This window comes from Microcaecilia unicolor, unplaced genomic scaffold, assembly GCF_901765095.1.
Source record: "Microcaecilia unicolor unplaced genomic scaffold, aMicUni1.1, whole genome shotgun sequence".
Taxonomy (NCBI): domain Eukaryota; kingdom Metazoa; phylum Chordata; class Amphibia; order Gymnophiona; family Siphonopidae; genus Microcaecilia; species Microcaecilia unicolor.
Window position 1 is genome coordinate 1 of NW_021963347.1, and position 21,880 is coordinate 21,880.

The 21,880-nt window shown below is 40.6% G+C and overlaps 1 protein-coding gene across 1 annotated transcript in view; it reads right to left on the reverse strand.

The window, feature by feature from the left end:
- Nucleotides 1-7: 7 nt before the first annotated feature.
- The window catches only part of LOC115459230 (DNA mismatch repair protein Mlh1-like), a gene marked incomplete at its 3' end in the record, with an annotated part of 56,064 nt that continues 34,191 nt past the window's right edge, over nt 8-21,880 (reverse strand). Inside the window, exons 6-10 of the mRNA XM_030189085.1 lie at nt 18,608-18,699; nt 14,325-14,367; nt 9,439-9,527; nt 5,133-5,245; nt 8-60 (exon numbers count right to left, since the gene is read on the reverse strand). Coding sequence (XP_030044945.1) covers nt 8-60; nt 5,133-5,245; nt 9,439-9,527; nt 14,325-14,367; nt 18,608-18,699 — 390 coding nt within the window. The remainder of the gene's footprint in view (nt 61-5,132; nt 5,246-9,438; nt 9,528-14,324; nt 14,368-18,607; nt 18,700-21,880) is intronic.

Genomic DNA, 21,880 nt, shown 5'->3' on the forward strand with positions numbered 1-21,880 from the left:
GGTAAGCTGAATAGACAGTTTCTACGGCTTTCCGCAGGGTGCTGGACTCCACCAGTCTAGCTGAAAGGAAGAAAATGTGTGGTGTTTTTTAATTAGAAGAAATTATGAAATCCAAATTGCTTTATTAGTTCCAGTTCAGCAACTTTATCAACCACAAAAGCAGTCTATATAAAACTATAACGAAAGAAACACTTCCACATAAGAATCACACCACTGTCCCTCAATCTTTTAACCAAGGAGCTCCATCAGATGCACAATTAAATTCTAAAACTAAGTGCAGTGCCCATTTTAAAGGCTAAACTGGCCAATGGAGCAAGTCACAGTCACACCTGGATTCCTGCAACAAGCACACCCATGCTATTCCCCCTGTCAACTTGTGGCAGATGTAGTGGTTTGCAGCTTATTGTTCAGGCTTCATGGTGAAGTATCCAGTTGCACAACAATAAAGATTACTAACTGCTATTTTTTTAAGGAGCACAACTGTCTTGGTGTATACCTTTAAATGAAAATGGTACTATAGCAATAGATTTACAGTTCTTTGGTTTTTCTCCCATTCACCATTACTGAGGGAAGGCAGTTTTAAAAGCCATTTCTGTATATAAAGTAATGCTTCATGTAAAGAAATATGTGTGTATAAAACTGTGCATCCGATGTAGTATTACACACATACACCTTGTACGTTTATAACTTTACCAGAACTGAGTTAAAGTGTCAGGGTTGAGAAGGGATCTACACTTATGCATATACTTTTGAAAATATGCATATATATGTGTAAAATAACCCAGACAAATTGTGTGTGGAAAAGAGCAGGAGATATAAATAGTTCCACTTTGAAAATTACCCCAAGGAATTCAAGTACATACTTTTGTTCTGAAAATTCACCAGTACCCTAAGTCATCAACATTTCTCACTCATACCTAAGAAATAAAAACTAAGGTATGAATTTTATTTTACTTCAGAATCTTGTATGAGATACAACAACAGCAAGTGCTCAAGTTCATCCCACCAGTTCCCTGAGCTCTTTTATTACCTACCCAAAGCCCCCAAACCTCACATTTGGGGCAGGATGTTATCTTCCTATAGCATCCAGATAGGTCTTGCACAAACTCGGGAGGGGCCAATGGAGCATCACTGCTGTAAATCAGCTCAAGCTTTTCTGAATTTGTGGGTCTCAGCCCAGGCACGGGTGAATATGGAACCGAGGCAGCTAATCTAAGCCAGGGGACTCATCATGAATCCAAAAACATAGGCAACGGAACTATGCTACTGACCCCTGGCTTGTAGCAGAATTGATGATTTGCACAGGACCAAGCTCTTGCCTGAAAACTTTCACATACCCTCACTATTCCAGCAGCATCCTCTTAAGTACAGGCTTACGTGTTTCTTCATCTGTCAGCATCACAAAGATGAAGAATTTTCACTCCTTCCTTCAAAGATACTAAAGGTCTTAATTTTATAACAAGATCAAGGTCCAACAAGTTACTTATTTTAAACCTATTTTACAAAGACAATGTAGGCGCCTATTTGTTTTCATAAAATAGGCTCCCAGATCCAGCCAAACAACACACAAATTTACATCTGTTCCAAAGAAGGTGCCAATATCACAGCCCTCCTTCCGCTCAGTCCAAATCACACCCAGGGAAGGCCTACATGCTGATCGTGTAAAAGTAGGTGCACACTTTCATGGCATGTACATTTTATGTGCTCATACAATTTTACAAAACCCCTTTTTCTACATGTGAAATAAGTTTTAAATGCAGAAAAAAAATCAGCTTAATAAAATTACTGCCACATAAGAAAAACTCTTTAAAACATAGGTTCCAATATTACTATAGAAATCAGCAGGTACAGAATGTCTTTAGTATAATACAGATATTTCAGTTGCTCACATTGGTGAAAGTATTGTGTATATTTTTCACTCCCCAGCCTTTGCAGAATTTTCAAAGTAAAACTACTTGTATCTTTCACTTTGAAAATTATTCCATGAAAAAGTACCTGTACATATTTACAAAGGATTTAATTTTTCAGATGAAAAATATGCTCATATTTTTAAGATTGAAACATATGCATGCATTTCCAAGCCTCACTCCCAAAATGCCTCTCCCTATAGCAGGTAAAAGTCCTCGCAAAATGGAAAAAAAGATTCATATTGTTACTTCCAGGTAAAGCAGGAAAGTTTTCTGTGAGTAAATTACTTTTACCAACAGAAACAGCTTTGACAATTACACTCAACACTCTTTGCTAAAGTAACCTTATAAGGAGAAATAACCACCCTACAAATGTCTGCCAACAACATCGTATGAAACTCTGCCTAGGAGGTCAACTATGCTCTAGTATTATGAGCTCTCAGCCCCTTGGGAACTACCCAGCCTTTCAAGATATAAACCAAAGCAATCACTTCTCTAAGCCCCGAGCTATTGTATATTTAGAGGTTGCTTCCCCCTTTTTTCGGTGACCAAACAGTTCAAAGTCTAGAGCTGTACTGAATAGCCTATTTTACTATTCTGCTGAATATGAATAAAGAAAAATATTATTCAGATGAATACGAATACTGAATACGAATAATAGGCATTGAGCTTTAACATAAAAAATAATTTAAAAAGCAACATAAAATCAGAGATCAAGTGTTTATTTCAGTAGGGTTTAGCACAGTAGAGCCCTGGATTATTCATATTCAAATTTAAATCAGTATTTGGCCAAATACGAATAATGTATTCGGGGCTGAATCAAATCAAATATGAATATTCGGTACAGTCACAGTACAAACAGATGATCTGATATGTGGACATCATTTGTCTCCTTTGTATAACACAAAAGCAACCTATGTACATACAAAACATGCAACTTACGAAAACTCTCACCACAGTCCTTCTTCCTGAAGCACAGCAAAGCGACCACCACTTCAGGCTAAAAGGATGACACTGTATGGAAAGAAACCCCGGCATCCTTAAACTGCAAAAATGGTTCTGTACAGGACAGTGGCTGAAATTCAGAAATCCAACATGCCAAACAGACTGGCAGGAAAACCGGCTTGAGTTAGATCCTTGAAGGAAGCTCAGTTCAAGGGCAAAGACACCGTATTCAAAACCAGATTGAAATCCAAATTAGGACACAAGCTATGACTTAGGGTGCACAAATGACCAACCTCTTTTAAAAAAACATCTGCATGCATAGCAAACAAACACCTTGAATTCAACCTCAAAACACGCCAGTGCAGACATCTAAATTTAGTCAACTCCTGGCCCAGCCTTTCCTGAGGCCATGAGAAACCTCAGTGGGCTAATTCTATAAACTAGGCATTAACAGTTACATATGTTAATGTTTACAACAACATATATGTGCACATCACTGCCTCTGGTGATCACTATCCTGGCAGCATACTGCTGTTTCTCCTGCGCTTCCTGGGTATTGCTACAGTTTCCCCAATTGTGGTCGCCATGCCGAGAACTGCTTGAGCCACTCAGGTCCATCTCAGCATCTGGATTTCCACCGTCCATCCTAGTCTCTCTTCCCTTTTCCTTCTTACCCTGTTCTTTCTCCCCTATCTAATGTAATTGTAATTGATTCTTCTGTGCATTGTAAGCCACTTTGCGTCTGCTTCAAGTGGAAAAAAGTGGGGTATAAATGTTCATAAATAAATAAATAAATAAATATGCATATATATGCCAGCATATGACCTAAGTGCTATTCTGCAACTAACCGCTTAACTTTTGCAAATATGTGCTATATAAGAGGGGCATAAATACTGGCAGGACAAAGGTAGGGCTCTCACTTAAGTACATAGCTTACAAAACACTAAGTTATGCAGGTACTTGCCGAACTCAGGTGCTCACACATACACTAGCTCTATGGCTAGCCTTAGTGCTTACGCCTAAATGTTAGGCCTATATATACCCAGATACACTAGTATTCTGTAAAGGGAAATGGGAATCTACTTTCCTTTACAGGATAGCCTCCCATCGTGCACCCTTCAGATGTTTATTTCTAGGTACCCAGATACTCCTCTCCCCAAATCAGGCTTTGAAGTTTGAACACTCTCCAGACCCTGGTGTATGCTAGAGATATGGATCTCTGTCGTGCCTGCAGCAGTGTAGTGATTACTTTGGCCAAGTACTCCTTTCACCTGAGCCAAGCCCTCTCAAATTCCAAGCCATAAAATAGAGGTAGTTCATCCAGGAATACCTGTACCTACATGAGAAGACCTCTTTGGTGGTGGTGGTGGGCTGGGGGGGTAAAATCTCAGACCCTCCACAACCTTGCATCTGACCAAATCCACATTCCATGGCCTCCTGGACCAATTGGGTGCCACCAAAATAATGAGCCCCTGATGTACCACAATTCACTTCGGGACTTGGTCCAGAAGAGATCACAAGGATACACAGAGCACCTAGGCCAGCTGATCCCCACTCCTTCCTTTGACTGAAGAACAGGGTGCCTTCTTGTTTGAATCAGCAAGAAGGCCTCCTTAAGATAGCTCCCACTCTCCTGGATCCAGGGCACGGTGGCTCAAGTAGTCTGCCTAAATGTTTTTCCACACAGTATGCCCATTTACTGCCTGCTGGAGACAAAGAATACTGAGTAGCTGTCGGTTGAATGGTGCTCTATAAGGGCAAGTTTCACAAGTTTCTAGTCTCTGTCTCCATCTGCTAGTAAGGTTGCAAAACCCATGCATTTGTACTGGTCTGTTAGGATAGTAAAGAAGAGTTTTAGATCTATTGACTCTTTTTGTGTGACTTTCAGACAGTCTTAAGCAGATTATGTAGTTTAGTGACAACATTAAACTGACCTATAACCAGGACAGATCTGTAATGGCAGGAAATGAGGCTCAGATATCCCCTAACAGTACTGGAATAAAAAGGGTGCAGCTCAGATAAGGGCTGAGATAGATAACAAATGTGTGGAACAGAGACATCCCAGGGTAGAACTGCTTTTTTCCTCACCTCAGCTGAGCATATTTGCATAAATAAAAGTAAAAATAATTCTCAAAATCTCATTCTGGCACAATATATGCAGTAGCATTAGAAGACCTTTAAAAAATGAGGAAAATGTGCTTCCTCCTTAATGGTACATTCTATAGGGCACAAAAGAAAGCAGAAGTCCTTTCCAGTTACCCAATCTTGGTTTCTACTTACAGTTGATGAAGAGGAGAAAAATGCATTTCTTCACAGAATAGTTGGCATTGGATATGTAGCCCTTCATCCTGAAAGCTAGCTTTGAATCTTCACAGGTCACTTCAATCAGTTCTCTGTTGGAAAACAGATCCATAAATAATCAGACTGGTTTTTTTTTTTTTGGGGGGGGGGGTTAATGGTCAACTACCCCCAACCTGCTTCTCATACACATTTTAAATAGACCTTGCTTGATCCTCCTCTAAGCAGGCTTTGTAAGGCAACGCCACTAAAAACATATGCACAATTCTCGCTTTATTGGAGCAAATTGCTCAGCAGCGGAAAGCCTCACTACTTATCAGCTTTGAAGCCAAAAAGGCCTTTGATAGAGTAGACCGGGGCTTCCTGCAAGGGTATTGCATCATTATGGATTTCAGGGTTTTTTTTAGGGATGCAATTATGGCCTTGTATCATGAGCCCAGCAGGGCTTGTCTGCGAGTGAACAGGAGATTGTCTACTCCATTCTTTATTCAATTAGGCACTCGACAGGGCTGCCCCTTATCTCCATTTTTGTTTGTGCTTACCCTGGATCCTCTTATTAGAAAACTTTTATCTTATCCAGACAGCTAGGGAGTCCGGATAGGCACATTTAAAATGTCCACATTTGTGGATGATGCATTGATTCATCTCACACATCCTCTTAGTTCATTGCTTACACTATTAAAGAGTTTCACGGAGCTTGGCGACTTTTCGGGGTTTAAATAAATTATAAATAAGTCTGTAGCACTACCAACAGATGAAACTCTGAAACATCATTGGGATGGGGGTTTTCCTTTACAGTGGGCAACTGACAAATTTATATACCTGTGTGTTCAATCGACTTCAGATTTGAAGAATCTATATAGTTATAATATTTCCCACCTTATGAATTCCACAAAGCAACAATTGGCTATTTGGAGATCTCTGCCTGTGTCTTTAAGTGGTAGGAGACAAAACACCCAAGTTGAAGTCTGGGTCCTTAGTGGAGAATTGGCATCATGAAGGTTTGGGTTTACTGGATCTCAAGCTATACAACTGGGCTTGTATTTTACACCATCTTAGAGACTGGGTCCTCAGTAGGGAGGAGTGTACTCCTTTGTTGATAGAGAAGGAGCATTATGCACCATTACATCTTTTAAAAAAAAATCTATTACAAGCTCCTCAGTGTCATTTACAACCACATATTAAAAACAGCGTACTTCTGAGGCTCTTGCAAGAGGCCTGGCATTCACTATTAAGTATCTGGGGGCTGAATCCTTTTTCCACAGACTTGCTCACTATAGGAGGGAATTTAGATTTTGTCCCAGGCATGACATCTGACGTGTCGATGGGCTGCAGGGGGTATTAGCTTATTAGCTCACGTTCTAAAAGGGGAGGATACTATGATACCATTTAACACTCTTGCTAAAAAATTCCCAAGTTTGTCAAATAGAGTTTTATGCCTATATTCAGATTTCTCACTATGTGCAAATTTTATGGTGATCAGCTCTTACTAAAGATGTTGGAAGCAAACTTAATGACTTCTTTAAAGCAGATGAACCTGGTAGATTGTCCGCCTCCTTGTTACAAAAGGCTGTCTGTCAGGTTGTCCCACCTAAAGGATATAGAGTGGTAGTTCATACTTGGAATGCAGAATTATAACTCTGAATTTGACAACAGTAGACATTAGAAAGGCTCTGCGTTCCATTCCTGGAGTGGTCCAAAGTGCAGCTCTGAGGGAATGTTATTTTCACACAATCACTAGGGCTTACTTTAAAAGGGAAAAATCGTTATCCAGTTTAAACAACTGAATAATACCTGTTCCATTACTGCGAATTTGGTTGCAGTTGATTGATATCGGAGTAGCTTTTCCCCAATATCAGTCGATGAAGTTAGTTCATTATTACAAAAGGTTTCTCATTCTTTTTGTACTTTAGATACTTATCCTGTTAATTTGTTTCCATCTATGCTACTGGTAATTGTTAATTGGATTGTGTCAGGTATAAACAATTTATTGTTGTCAAACAGTGCTTGAGGTCGACAGGTTATTCTATTCCAGTTCAACATTTCTACCACTTTTGATATGGTGGATCATGGATCACAAGCTGCTGTTGGAAAGACTGAGTGGGATTAGTATTGGTGGCCCTGTTTTTAATTTATTTTTATTTTTGTTACATTTGTACCCTACGCTTTCCCACTCATAGCAGGCTCAATGCGGCAGGCAATGGAGGGTTAAGTGACTTGCCCAGAGTCACAAGGAGCTACCTGTGCCGGGAATTGAACTCAGTTCCTCAGTTCCCTAGGACCAAAGTCCACCACCCTAACCACTAGGCCACTCCTCCACTCTAGTTCCAACACTTTTTGGTTAAGTTACTACATCAGGAAAAATAACTTGCTTTCTCAGTTTTGGTCTCTTGGTTGTGCAGTGCTCCAGGACTTTCCTCTGTCTCCTTTCCTTTTTAACTTTTTTATGTCCTTTTTAGGATGTATTAAGTTGAATGAGGATGAATTTTTGCTTTCATATGCCGATGACATTTTGATGTTGATACCTAAATGCGCACTATTGTCTGACACTCTTAAGAGACTGGCGTTTGGTTTTGATAGAATTCAACATTGAGCCATATCTAATATGCTGAAATTGAATGCTAATAAAACTAAGGTCTTATGGTTTAAGAATTGTGGCACCAATGTTCCTAAACTATCCTGTTATCATCGGGCCAATTCTACCGGTTGAGGAGAAATCCCAGGTGTTAGGATTTGTTCTTGATTATTCCCCGACTCTGGAATCTCAGGTGAAACATTTATGGCAAAGAACTTTTCATAAATTAAAACAGTTACACTTGGTTAGATCTTATTTCACATAAGCTTATACAGAAGTTTTTTGGACAAACCCATGTACAGTACATTACAGTAATCAAGGTGGGATAGAATAAACATCTGAACTAAAGGGCAAAGGATGCGTATGTGAAATAAGATCTAACCAAGTGTAACTGTTTTAATTTATGAAAAGTTCTTTGCCATAAATGTTTCACCTGAGATGTCAGATGCCGCTGCCATATTGAAAAAGATTACTGATGTCGATCTCTAACCTATGAATGCCTTAAGGATAAAGAGTTTTCTAAGTTTTTCAGGGACCATAACATTTTTTAAGAGTGGGATTTAAGAAATGCTCATATTAATCTATCCTCTTCGCAGAGACTTCTTCCCTGATGCAGCTGAAGGCAAAACAAAGCACTATGTGTTTATGTAAAGAAGAGGAAATTTACGAAAGTTATGTATCTTAAAAAATATGGATATATATTTTTTTTTAAATGAAGAGTTCCATATATTTTGATACACAAGTAAAACGAGATGTATGACAGTGAGTTATAAAAATTATATTATAAAATAAACAAGAGATAAAGGACCGATTAAGAACATAGGTGCTGGTATTGGAACAAATATTGAATCCTTTGAACCCAACTTCTGAAGATCCATATATCTATAAAACTACTTCAGATAAATGAAAGATTTTTCAGAAATATTGTCTGTAATGGAGACATCAAGTATTTTTCCATGCTTTCTTTAGACCTATCACTTATCCTTCAGATGAAAAATAATCTGATATGCCTTAGATGCTATTTTGGAGAAAGATAATAGGTACACTACAGCATCTTTCAGGGGCTGCTCTTTTGTATGTGTAGCCAAACCTATTTTAGCAGCAAAAATGCAATGTTGCAACTGTATCCATGCTTAATATTGAGTTGTAATGAGAGACTGTGGAGCTGTGAGTGGCATGTTTTGTGAAGGGAATGTGCTGGCGTTGGATTCCATCACCCCTCCTTCTCAGCTGAAACTTTTGTGTGAATTTTTCCTTTATTTTGGGTGTTAGCTATCTAATCTTGTCTCTGGAGCCAGTGAACTTGGTCAAAAATGTTATTTATAGTCAGAAAATAATAATATTGCAGGTCAGGTATTTGATACAAAAATTGATAGGAAATATCCCTAATGTTTATGTGTGGCACATGCCAACACATAGCTGCTCTGATCCTCCTACCTGTGGTGCAATGACACAGACAAACAGAAAGTAATTGGAAAAATCCTGAGTCTAAAAGACAACACTTGCTTTATTCAGTTTTAAGAGGCCTTGAGCACGGACCAGGTACATAATATTGATGTAAACAATCACATCTGTTGGAAGGAGATTTCTCTGCTTCATGCACCAGGGCCCCATTTTCTTCTCATCTTACTGCATGTCCTGCTTTAAACCCGTAAAAAACAATTAGCATTTGTGAATTTACCACAAAAAAAGTATACAGTGCATTTCTCCTACCTGCTCACAGCATTTCCAAAAATGGACCGTATATTGTCCACAGCTGTTGCATTTGAAAGGGTTCTAACATCTGCCACCGTTTCACCTTGCTGGAATTGAATATAGATAGATGAAATTCACAGAACTGAATGGGATGTTACTAATCTAGCAGCTGTATGTATAATTTAATTACATTTTTGAAAAGTTCTTAACAGCATTGCCGATGCTAGGAATATGCACAGGCAAAAATAAATTTGGTTTGTTTTCATTTTTTTCATGAAAAATTGGTTAGTTTCACACATTTATTTTAACACTTATTTTTCCAATACATGGTATGGCATTATACGTTAGTGTGCACTAAATCAGTGCATCAAAATTCTTAAAGGTACCTAAGCCCCCTTTTATAAAACTGCACTAGTGTAAAAGGGGGTCCAAAGCAGCACTAATGAATGCATATCCCTAGTAGATGCCAGAAGATAACCACTTGGATTGTTCATTGTCTCATTACTCTTTTCCAAACATTGGGAATACATGCTATCTGCCAGCTGTAGAAACTTGACCACTTCTGAGAATGTGTGTGTGTGTGCTGGGGGGGGGGGGGGGGGGCATACGATCACACAAAATCCCACACTTAATCTAGAACCTGAACGCCCTCCCCTCCCAATATTTTATCACCAAGCCTTATAATAAATCTAAATAGCTACTGAAGCTGTTGCCCCAACCACCAATATCCACTTGGTACGGATATGGAGTCTATTTTCAGTTTTAGTTTGGATAATTTTATGCATGTAAAGAATGCACACTTTCCCCCAAATAATTTACAAGGTCCTCACACTTACTTTCAAAGCATTCAGTTAGGCCATCTTTTATACCCATCCAAACTTACCACCCCTTACTCCCCAACACATCTTCTCCACTCACTCAATGACCACCGTTTCAGTCTTCCCATTCCCCGTTTCGCCCAACTGGAATCCAACCAACACTGAGCCTTCTTTTTTGTGGCCTCTTCTCTCTGGAACTCCCTACCACTCTCAATTTGTGCTGAACTGTCTTTCAAAGAGTTTAAAGTAGCATTAAAAACGTGTTTTTTTCGTCAAGCATTTGACACCGCATGAGACTTCCCTATTTTTCATCATTGTTCCTACATAATCCTTTTCCTTCCCCCTCTCCCTGTCCTTTAAACCTGTTGCCCACTCCCCTTCTAATGCAGCTGCGTGACTGAATCTTTCCTATGAACATTGTAGTTCTCTTCTGTCTTTACTTTGTTTTTAGAATTGTACAAAGCTGTGATCTGCAAGTTAATTAACAATGGTATAACAAACTTGAATAAACTATAATTCTATAAATGGCTCTTTAACTTGCACATGCAAATTTGGGGGCACAAATTTACATACCTGGATTTACGCGGGTCCAAAAAGGGGGAGTATATATGGAAGAGTTGTGGATGGATCAGGGGTGTTCTTTTAATTTGTGCCCACTGTTACAGAATAAAAGGGTTTCCGTGCCTAATTTAGGCCCCAGGATTTACACCAGGGTCTAGTTGGTGTAAATCGTCATGCCTAAAATTCGGCTCAGTTCCCACTGAAAATGCTATTCTATAAACGACGCCTAACTTTGAGCACCATTTATAAAACAGAGCATTTTTTTTTAGTCAGCTCTGATTTTTCGGTGCCATTTATAGAATTCACCCCTTAATCAATTTTGCATTCATATAACTTTCAGATTAATGCACTTAAAGTTGATTTACATGTGTCAAAAACTTTATTTGTGTGAATAAAAATTTCACATATAATTTTTGGAAAAGTCAAAAATGATCAGATAATGAACCAGAAAATTTTTCCATGCACATCCCTACCACCTGGTTGGTTTCTAACACATCAGTTAGGAACTGATAAAGCTTATAAGAGAGATACTAAGATTAAGAATTATTTTGCTGACAGAGGCTCTTACAAATGAAGTCCCTCTTCAAGCGACATAACCTTGAAGAAAAGATGCAGACTAGGCTTTCTGGATTTTTCACCCACTGAGGACAATTTTCTTAGGCATTTCCACGGGTATAAAACATTTTACCCAGATAAAACTGGCTATCTAAAAACTGGCTACCCGGTGTATGTGTACACTCCAACTCATGCTGTAGTAAAGAGTTCTTGGGTAGGGTAAAGTTGGTGAACAAAATTAAATATGTTGATTTTGTCACAAAACAGGTGAAAACTTTTGCAGGTACTTATCCCTTAGGCCAGTGGTTTCCAACACACAGTCCATGAGCCGCATGCAGGCCCAGCAGTCCATCCGTTGCAGCCCTCAAACACCCCTCTTACTCCATCTACCCACCTCGGCTCTCTGAACGTGCCTCAAGTGCTACATGCCGTCTCTCCCACCGCCTGACTCCTCTCTGCAGTGTCTCGCCTCCTCTGACACAACTTCCTGTTTCCAGGCTGATGTTATGGAGAGAGATCTCGGGCAGTGGGAGAGGTGGAATTCCTTTGATAAGGCAGCACCTGAGGCAGGTTTGGAGGGCCGACGTGGGTGGGTGGACGGTGCAAGGGGGGGGGGGGTGGTACTTGAGGGTCGAGAGTAAGAGAAAGCAGACCGCGGGGGGAGGGGACAAGAATGCCAGAGGGGAAGAGAGAAAGAAGGGAAGAAATGGTTTCTATGGAGACGATGCCCACAGGGATGGGGCAGGAATGCTGGAGGAGAGGAAAGAAAAGGGAGAAATAGTCACTATGGAGATGGTGCCCTTGTAGAGGAGGGGAAGGGGAGAGAAAAGGCTGAAGATGGTGCCCATGGAGGGGAGAGGAAGGGAACAGGAGGGGAGAGGAGGTGTTCGTGTTTATGGATGGAGGGGAAGTGAAGAGATGGAAACTAGATAGATTTCAGAAGGAGGAAGACAAATTGAAGAAAGTTGAATGTGAAAGATGGATATAGGGCGGGAAGCAAAGGAGGAACAAAATGATTAGAAGGATAAAATCACCAGACAATAAAGGTAAAAATAATGATTTAATTTCTTATTTTAAAAGTTAAATGTGTAAGCCTGAAATCGGTTGGTGGCCCTCAGAGCTTTCTTGTGATCACTTTGCAGTACTTTACGTGAAAAAGGTTGGAGATCTCTACCTTAGGCTATTTTTACAGCGAAAGAACATAGGTACTTTCACTCTGAAAAATGAAGCAAAGACCACAGGTAAAGGGAAACTGCAGACTTTGCAGCAGTATGGGTAATTTGAAAACTGCCCCTTTCTAAGCATATAAACCCCCTCTTTTTTACCTTATTTGCTAAAGTATTCATTTTCAAATGTCTGTTTTCTCTTTTAAAATCGCCAAGGTGAAAAAAATACCCACAGAGATCTGTACTTGTTTTTTCTGCAGGTGTTGGATAAACCATATCATCTTTATCTGCCCACATTTTACTAAGTTTCTAAAAAACATGTGGATAGGTTTAAAAATACAAAAAAAAAACCCTTTACCTGTTGATGTCACACCTCAACCTAACTCTGCCTCTGAGCCACCTGCTTTTCCCATAGGTAAGCGTGCACACGTTCACTACTGCAGTTAGTTCTACTCGTGGTCAGAAGGCACAGGGTGACAGAGAGAGAAGCCAGTCTCACAGATATAAGGGGTAATTTTATGAAGTATATAGACAATATAGACAGTTCCAGAAACAGATAAAAACTTATTTAAGAAATTTGTATTGAATCATACATGATTCAGAAGGTTTAATCAGTCTGTTTAAAATTAATCATTTATGTATTTCCTGGAAATGTCCACTCTTTAATGTGATCCACGTTGAACTGGAAAGTATATAGCAGAATATAAATTTTATTATTATGTTATGTTATTTTTGGTCTGTAAAGCATGTTTTACACATAGAAAAGGTCTCTTATAAAATCATACAGGACTGTGCATGCCAACAAAAAGCAGGCATACTTTTACAAGATCTGGGAATAGGCATTTCCAGGGGGTCTAATTTGGTGCAATATTCAACGCTGCAGCACAGTTTACAAACATACACACACATAATTTACACCTTGCTAATAGGGATACTTCTGAGAGCTGACTCTATAAAGGCATGTATACTGCCTTAAAAAAAAAAAAAAAAAAAGGTATTCAGCCAGCAGCTGAACTGTATGTAAAAAAGAAAGGGGAGCCAAGACATGATTGCATTATATTCGGATTCATGTTATTGCAGGGTGCGTTATATTGGGGTTCCACTGTAGCTTCAAAACACAAATGGCTAGGTATGTTCTGAGCACTGGGTTGAGAACCCTTATATATTATTGTGATATGTTTTTCCCCGCATCTCTCTGTTCACCCTTTCCTCTCCTCCTTGTCTCATTTTTCTCTCCCATTCAATATTCCCTGTGATAGCTCAGGCATGGCCGTCACCACTGACTAAAAGTACGAGACTACTGCTACTACTTAGCATTTCTATAGCGCTACTAGATGTGTGCAGCGCTGTACACTTGAACATGAAGAGACAGTCCTTGCTCGAGAGAGCTTACGATCTAATTAGAACAGACAAACAGGACACATAAGAGACAATACTCTCTCTCTGGTACCCAACAATACTGCAGTACAAACAGTAAGTAACACTACTCCTATAGCACTCCTTGCTCCATGACTCCAGGAAAAGTTAGTATTGTGGGCTGGACTATGCACCCCTAAATACTGATAAGTGTATATACAAGTACTAAGCACAACTGTCGTAGACAGAAAAGTGAAGGTGAGCTAGACAGAAGTTGGGCTGGGTGCATGAATTTTTCGTGTAATAAGATTTGTATATAATTTTGTGTTATGTGAATTTGATGGTTCAATTATGTCATACATCACCCAGAGCAACAGCAGTGTTAACAGTCTGATTAAAAAAATGTAAAAATAAACTTTGTTTGAAGGAACAGATTCTTAGTACTTACCTTTTTAACTGAGAAGCTAATTCCCGAGTTGTGAATAGCATACCTATATTCCAAAAAAAGAATGAATTTAAAATGTATTTCATGAGAAAGATTACTGGCATTCTCCTACACCTGTTCTTAATTTCACAAGATCTCCCCAAATAACCTCACCCAGTCTCTTAACTGACACCTTCTAATGTTAATGACACACCTCTAAAGGCTACACCTCATCCTGTCCTAGTTCACAGAAATATTAGGTTTCATAATCTCTGTAATGCCCACAAATGCCTCTTCCACCATCATTTCAAATTATACATGTCAAAAAGCAAGCTTCTGAAAAATTCACCACCACAGTTAACACACCACTAAGACTCAGTCTCCCCAGTCCACTGCCTTGGAGTAATGCTCCATTCCTCCTTTCAATCCATCATCAAATCTTTCTTATTCCAGGACACAGTTTGGACATAAAGCACTTATCTGATCTTTGATCATCCTTTACACCTCAGACTTCTGCGTTCTCTCCAGTGTGTTCACTTCTCATAGTGATCCCTTCTAACCTATCCAAAACGCATAAGCTGGTATCGGTATTCCCTTTAACAGACCTACCTCTGCCTTCATCATTCAGCTGAGAATCCATTTCTTCACCCCTTGTAATAAATATTCCAGTCCTCTTCTTCCTCAGTTTTAAGATAATAATGCTCAAAACAGCCCATCCAGGTGCAAAGCTCATGAGAATGTATTACTATATATATTTTACGTAATTCACTTAGGAGGTCTTTACTAAAGCTTAGCTTGAATTATCTGCAGCAGGGCCCATTTTATGCCTAAGCTTTAGTAAAAGACCCCCTTAGAGATTGTGAATCATAGGCAAAACATCAAACTAAAATAAACCAGTGGACTTTGCACAAATTTTAGAAAATAAAAGTGTGCGCACTTTCTCTCTGAAAACAGTCCATCAGTACAACTGACCTAAAAAGTGTGAGTGCTGTTGTTGTTAAGGATATCTCACCTTAAGATGGAGGCCCTTGAAACTCAACAACAGTAACTAAAGATTTTTTTAATTTTCTTTATTCATGTTGTTGGAAGGTTTTGAAAATTCTAGTCTACGCAATTCTTTCTTCTACCACGGCCTTCTAAGGGATCTAACAGTGAATGCCGCGCTAGTGATTCCTGCACGACAAGTGAGAGGAAGCCCATTCAATTCCTATGGGCTTCCTTCTCATTTGCCGCACAGGGATTTCCAGTGCAGCTTTGTAAAAGAAGCCCTAAGTACTTGGAACAAACACTTGAAGGAGGGCTGGCTAAGATGACTTTTCATGTCCTAGAACCAGATCAGAACTGGAAAAAATAGTTGTTTTTCAGTCATAAGGACAATTTGTTGAGTGTTTCCTGATGTATGAGGCAACACAATCTAAGGGACATCAATTTCTGGTGATGCACCAGGAGATGGGACTGATTAAGTTGGCCACTGAAAATTTAACTTTATGAATCCTAAATAACTTAGGATTTGATTTTTAAATGTGTTATGTGCCTTTTCCAAATCAAGGCTTAAAGCAAGTTATATTTAGGTACAGAAGTTTTTCCCTACTCAAATGGACTCACAATCTAAGTTGCCCCCAAACAAAGGAAGGCTGAAGTGACTTGCCAAGGTCATCAAGTGTCAGTAGGGAATATGGGATTTGAGCCTTGGCTTCCCTGGTTCACCACATGCCTATGATATGAAGCAAAACAGCGAAGATGACTCAAATGCAATGGATGATGCTTCAGAGGAGAAAAACTGTTTATTAAGGATGATGGAGACTCGACACAGCTGTGTTTCGGCCGACTAGGCCTGCATCAGGAGTCTCTTGTGTTAAAACAAAATCATGCACTTGAGATATTTGTCATCATTAGTGTATCTAAACAACAAGTTGAGGCGCTCTGTGCGCCAAAGTAGAACAAGAACTAATGCAAACAGTAGAACTTCGAGAGTGAACCCGCAGACTGCTTTCCATTTTGGTGGGCCACCTGCGTGGCTCCCTCCAGCGCTCCGAGGCACCCCACCAGACATGCAGGTTGTTTCCTTGCTGAGGCCTCTGGCACTGATTCCCCTATTGTGACCTAAGATTTAAAAGACCAGTGGCGCGAAATTTACAGGACGCCAATGGTGGCATCATGAGCTGGGGCCCTTATAAGGGATCTTGGGACTCTTCTGTACTGCCTGTAATGGGTCTCCTAGCTTCCGCTTGGTGTGCTACGCTGTTCCTGTCCTTGCTTAGGCTTCTCCCTGCCATTGCCTGCCTTGTTCCTGCTTCCTTCCTTGGATTGACTTCTTGACTTTGACCCCGGCTTGGCTTCTCTACTCCTCCTAGTCCTGCGCCTGCCCCGACACCAGGTTGCATAACCGTGCCTTGATTGCAACCTGACCTCTGGAACTGCTCGATTTTCCTGGCCTTTTTCCCTGGCTGTGTTTCTGGACTTTCTTGGGCCTCTTCTGTACCATCGGTGGTATCCGCTGGTGTTTGCCTCTGTTACAGTACTTCCAGCCTACCTGACCAGTGACTCTTTAGACTTGAATAAACAACACAACAGCAGCAGCGATCCAGGGAAAGAACAGTGGGCAAGAGTTCATTCAAACAAGATTGGAAACAAGACTCGACCTGGCCAAGTTTCGGACAGACCTTCATCAGGAATCACACAGGTTTCCAAACCAAATCAATGAGGCATAAAGCAGGTGCTTCAATTCCTGCGTGAACAGTTCTTCAATAAAAATGCCCAAAAACAGCTGAAGCCGTTCTTTCCATGGATCACTGCTGCTGTTGTGCCATTTGCTTCTATTCTTCAGTGGGCTGTCTCCTGTTTGTTTTCGTTTTAGTCTTTAGACTTGGCCATCCTTGATTCTGCTTTGGTGTGACTCACCTGCTACCAGTCAGGGCCTACCTAGCCTTCAAGTTAGTTAGGCAGCATAAACTCAGCTGTGGCCCAAAGGCTCACTCTCCACGCTCGGTGACAATGCTGTAACTACAGGTGCATCAGGGAAATATTTGGCAGTTTCTCTTGTTTTTTTTTTTGCTTTATTATGGGGCTCATTTTCAAAGCACTTAGACTTACAAAGTTACACGTGGGCTCATTTTCGAAAGAGAAGGATGCCCATCTTTCGACATAAATAGGAAGATGGACATCCTTCTCACAGGGTCGTTCAAATCGGTATAATCGAAAGCCGATTTTGGACGTCCCCAACTGCTTTCTGTCACAGGGATGGCCAAAGTTCAAGGGGGCGTATTGGAGGCGTAGCGAAGGCGGGACTTGGGTGTGCCTAACACATGGACGTCCTCGACCCATAATGGAAAAGAAAAGGGCGTCCCTGACGAGCACTCGGACGACTTTACCTGGTCCTGTTTTTCTTACGAACAAGGCACAAAAAGGTGGCCAAAATGACCAGATGACCACCGGAGACAATCGGGGATGACCTCCCCTTACTTCCCCAGTGGTCACTAACCCCCTCCCACCTTCAAAAAACATCTTTAAAAATAAGTCTAAGTGCTTTGAAAATACGCCTCCACAAGTTCTAACATGTTTTTTCTACAAAGAGTCTTCCTTTATGTTGTAGGCTAAGGGAGTGTGTTGTGCATAATGATTTTGTTTGTTTGATTTTGTCTGCTTATGACCTGTTATTGTAAAAAGCTTCTTTTGCAAATGTACCCCATTTCAATGATTAAGCATCTGTCTACATTATTGTATAGTATGAATAAAGTGAAAAAAGTGCACACTTACCTCTTCTCCATTTGCAAACTCATGCATGTCTTTTTGGGGACTGAGTGTGAAAAATCATGGTGGAGTGTGTTTCTTAGGGTGATGGGGTTGTATGAGGCATGTATATGTTTGTCTTTGCCTGTGTTTGTTCATTTGTATGCATACGCAAAAACAGACAGAACCTAATTGGCACTATTTTGGGGGCAAAATGCGCCTAAAAAGCAAAAAGAAAATGCAGTGTATGCATACTTTTTTCCTAAACCTGCCCAAAACACTTCCCTCTTCCTGGGAATTTAAAGGTGGACAAGTTTCAGACAGCTCTTTTACCAGGCTAAATCTGTATTCTTCTATATAAGCAGGAACTGAGGATAGAGTTCTTCAGAGAAATGAAAGTCTCTAAAAGTCTGTGCGTTGCATACCCATCTCTTCTTCCCACTCAGATTTAAGCTCTTTTTGGAAGCAGAGAATTAATTTACCTCATAACTGTGTGCTTCTATTATGCTTTACAGCTTGTACATGGCTGCTAACACTATCAGCTCCACATAAAATTATAAGGAAAAAAAATATCTTACCTGCTAACAACATCTATTATTTTTGAATATTCTTCACTTGCACTTTTCAAAGCTTTCCTCCTTGTGGCCACATTGTAAAAGAGGTCCTCCACCTGCATCAAAAAATGCAAATTAGTCTGGCAAGGGAATGATGGGATCTGTAACAGATACTGTCCTATATTCTCACTGAAAAAAATCAAATTTACAGAGACTATAAAAGAACATCTGTATATTCAAACCAGTGCACCCCTTTTTTCCCCCCAAGTTACTTAAAATGGTTTTAAAATGTGAGGCTCTAAGTGTACAATCTCATATCTGCTTTACAAAGGGGAGGGGGGAAAATAAAACAAACTAGGGGTATATTGGGGGGCAGAATATAGGAAGGGAGAAGGAAAGGGAGCTTTGGGACAGAGAACTATGGGTCTTGTTAGGAGATAGGGAAAAAGAACTGGGAGAGAAGAGAGGCCTGGGGTCTTGCTGGGAGGTAGGACGAGAACAGGAGCAGACAGGAAAAGAAAGGTGAAGGTGCAAAAGGGAAAGAATCACGAGGCAGAGAGAGGTTGAATCTGCCAGGAGTAAGAGAGATAGCTTGAACCCTTCCTATACTCTGTTAGAGATAGAGAAAGCTAGGGAGGGGGTAAACCTGAAGAGAAGAAAGTTGGCATTTTGGTTGAGCTTTTGGGCCAATGGGGGACTAGAGCTCAGTGTGGTGAATCAATGGCCCTCACCTGAGCTTAGATTGTAAGCTCTTTGAGCAGGGACTGTCTTTCTTCTATGTTTGTGCAGCGCTGCGTATGCCTTGTAGCGCTTTAGAAATGCTAAATAGTAGTAGTAGTAGGGTAGTGGAAATAACAAGCTCTGTTTCTGGTCTTTTTAGGTCTCTGTTTCGTTCTCACTCTTTTGTTTGCCTTTGTATTATCACAGACTACTGTAAACTGCCTTGACATCACTAATGTAGGCTGTATATCAAATGCTATTAAACATTAAAATACCCCAGGGCCATTATGTGGGTTAATGGGTTTTTTTTCTCAGTCCTTTAGAATCCATCAGGGCACACACCAGAGATGTCCTTTATCTCCTTTACTCTTTGTTTTGGAAACTGATCCCCTTGTTAGGGACATTTTAGTAAATCTACTACTACTACTTATCATTTCTATAGCACACGCAGCGCTGTACACTAAACATGTAAGAGACAGATCTTCAAGACAGACAAATAAGGGATAAGAGAATTACTTAAGGTGGGAATGATAGAACAGACATGGATACTGAACAAGTGAATAGGAGTTAGGAGTTAAAAGCAGCCTGAAAAATCCAGATATATTGCAGGAATGACATTTAAAACATCAGAATTTAAAATTTCTGTCTTTGCCGATGACTTATTGGTACATTGATCTTACTAATCCCCAGCAGTCATTTGGGGCATTCATAGACACTTTTGAGGAATATGATGATTTTTCAGGTGTCCCTGGAGTTGGCCTCTTTGGACACGGTTCAACAGGGTTAGGAGCCCTTGCGTTGGGCTAAAAATTCTTTTTAATATTAGGGAATTCAACTCTTTATGAAAATATCAGCTTTATATTATCGCAATATTTCCCATTTACTGGACTCAAACTGCGGAAACCTTATCGGACTGGCAGAATACACCTTTTTAATATGGTTAAATTCGCAAGAAGGCGATATACTTTCAAATGCTTCTTCTTAAACTGTTGAGGAAGGATTTCTGCAATCTCCATCGACATCTCTCCCATTTCTGTTGGGGTGGGATAAAACCGAATGCTCCTATACCTCGTATGGGAGGTTTGGGGTTACCGGATTTGTACATGTATAATCAAGCCTGTCTTGCTCAACGCTTGGGGGACTGGATCATGAACAAAGAAGACTATACCCCAATCTGGCATTTTAATTTTTTATTACAGTCACCTGGGAAAGCACAGTTTGCAGGGAAGAATTTTGTTACGCTCTTTAAGGTATTTATGGCAAGATCTTACTAGATACAGTGGTGGAAATAAGTATTTGATCCCTTGCTGATTTTGTAAGTTTGCCCACTGACAAAGACATGAGCAGCCCATAATTGAAGGGTAGGTTATTGGTAACAGTGAGAGATAGCACATCACAAATTAAATCCGGAAAATCACATTGTGGAAAGTATATGAATTTATTTGCATTCTGCAGAGGGAAATAAGTATTTGATCCCCCACCAACCAGTAAGAGATCTGGCCCCTACAGACCAGGTAGATGCTCCAAATCAACTCGTTACCTGCATGACAGACAGCTGTCGGCAATGGTCACCTGTATGAAAGACACCTGTCCACAGACTCAGTGAATCAGTCAGACTCTAACCTCTACAAAATGGCCAAGAGCAAGGAGCTGTCTAAGGATGTCAGGGACAAGATCATACACCTGCACAAGGCTGGAATGGGCTACAAAACCATCAGTAAGACGCTGGGCGAGAAGGAGACAACTGTTGGTGCCATAGTAAGAAAATGGAAGAAGTACAAAATGACTGTCAATCGACAAAGATCTGGGGCTCCACGCAAAATCTCACCTCGTGGGGTATCCTTGATCATGAGGAAGGTTAGAAATCAGCCTACAACTACAAGGGGGGAACTTGTCAATGATCTCAAGGCAGCTGGGACCACTGTCACCACGAAAACCATTGGTAACACATTACGACATAACGGATTGCAATCCTGCAGTGCCCGCAAGGTCCCCCTGCTCCGGAAGGCACATGTGACGGCCCGTCTGAAGTTTGCCAGTGAACACCTGGATGATGCCGAGAGTGATTGGGAGAAGGTGCTGTGGTCAGATGAGACAAAAATTGAGCTCTTTGGCATGAACTCAACTCGCCGTGTTTGGAGGAAGAGAAATGCTGCCTATGACCCAAAGAACACCGTCCCCACTGTCAAGCATGGAGGTGGAAATGTTATGTTTTGGGGGTGTTTCTCTGCTAAGGGCACAGGACTACTTCACCGCATCAATGGGAGAATGGATGGGGCCATGTACCGTACAATTCTGAGTGACAACCTCCTTCCCTCCGCCAGGGCCTTAAAAATGGGTCGTGGCTGGGTCTTCCAGCACGACAATGACCCAAAACATACAGCCAAGGCAACAAAGGAGTGGCTCAGGAAGAAGCACATTAGGGTCATGGAGTGGCCTAGCCAGTCACCAGACCTTAATCCCATTGAAAACTTATGGAGGGAGCTGAAGCTGCGAGTTGCCAAACGACAGCCCAGAACTCTTAATGATTTAGAGATGATCTGCAAAGAGGAGTGGACCAAAATTCCTCCTGACATG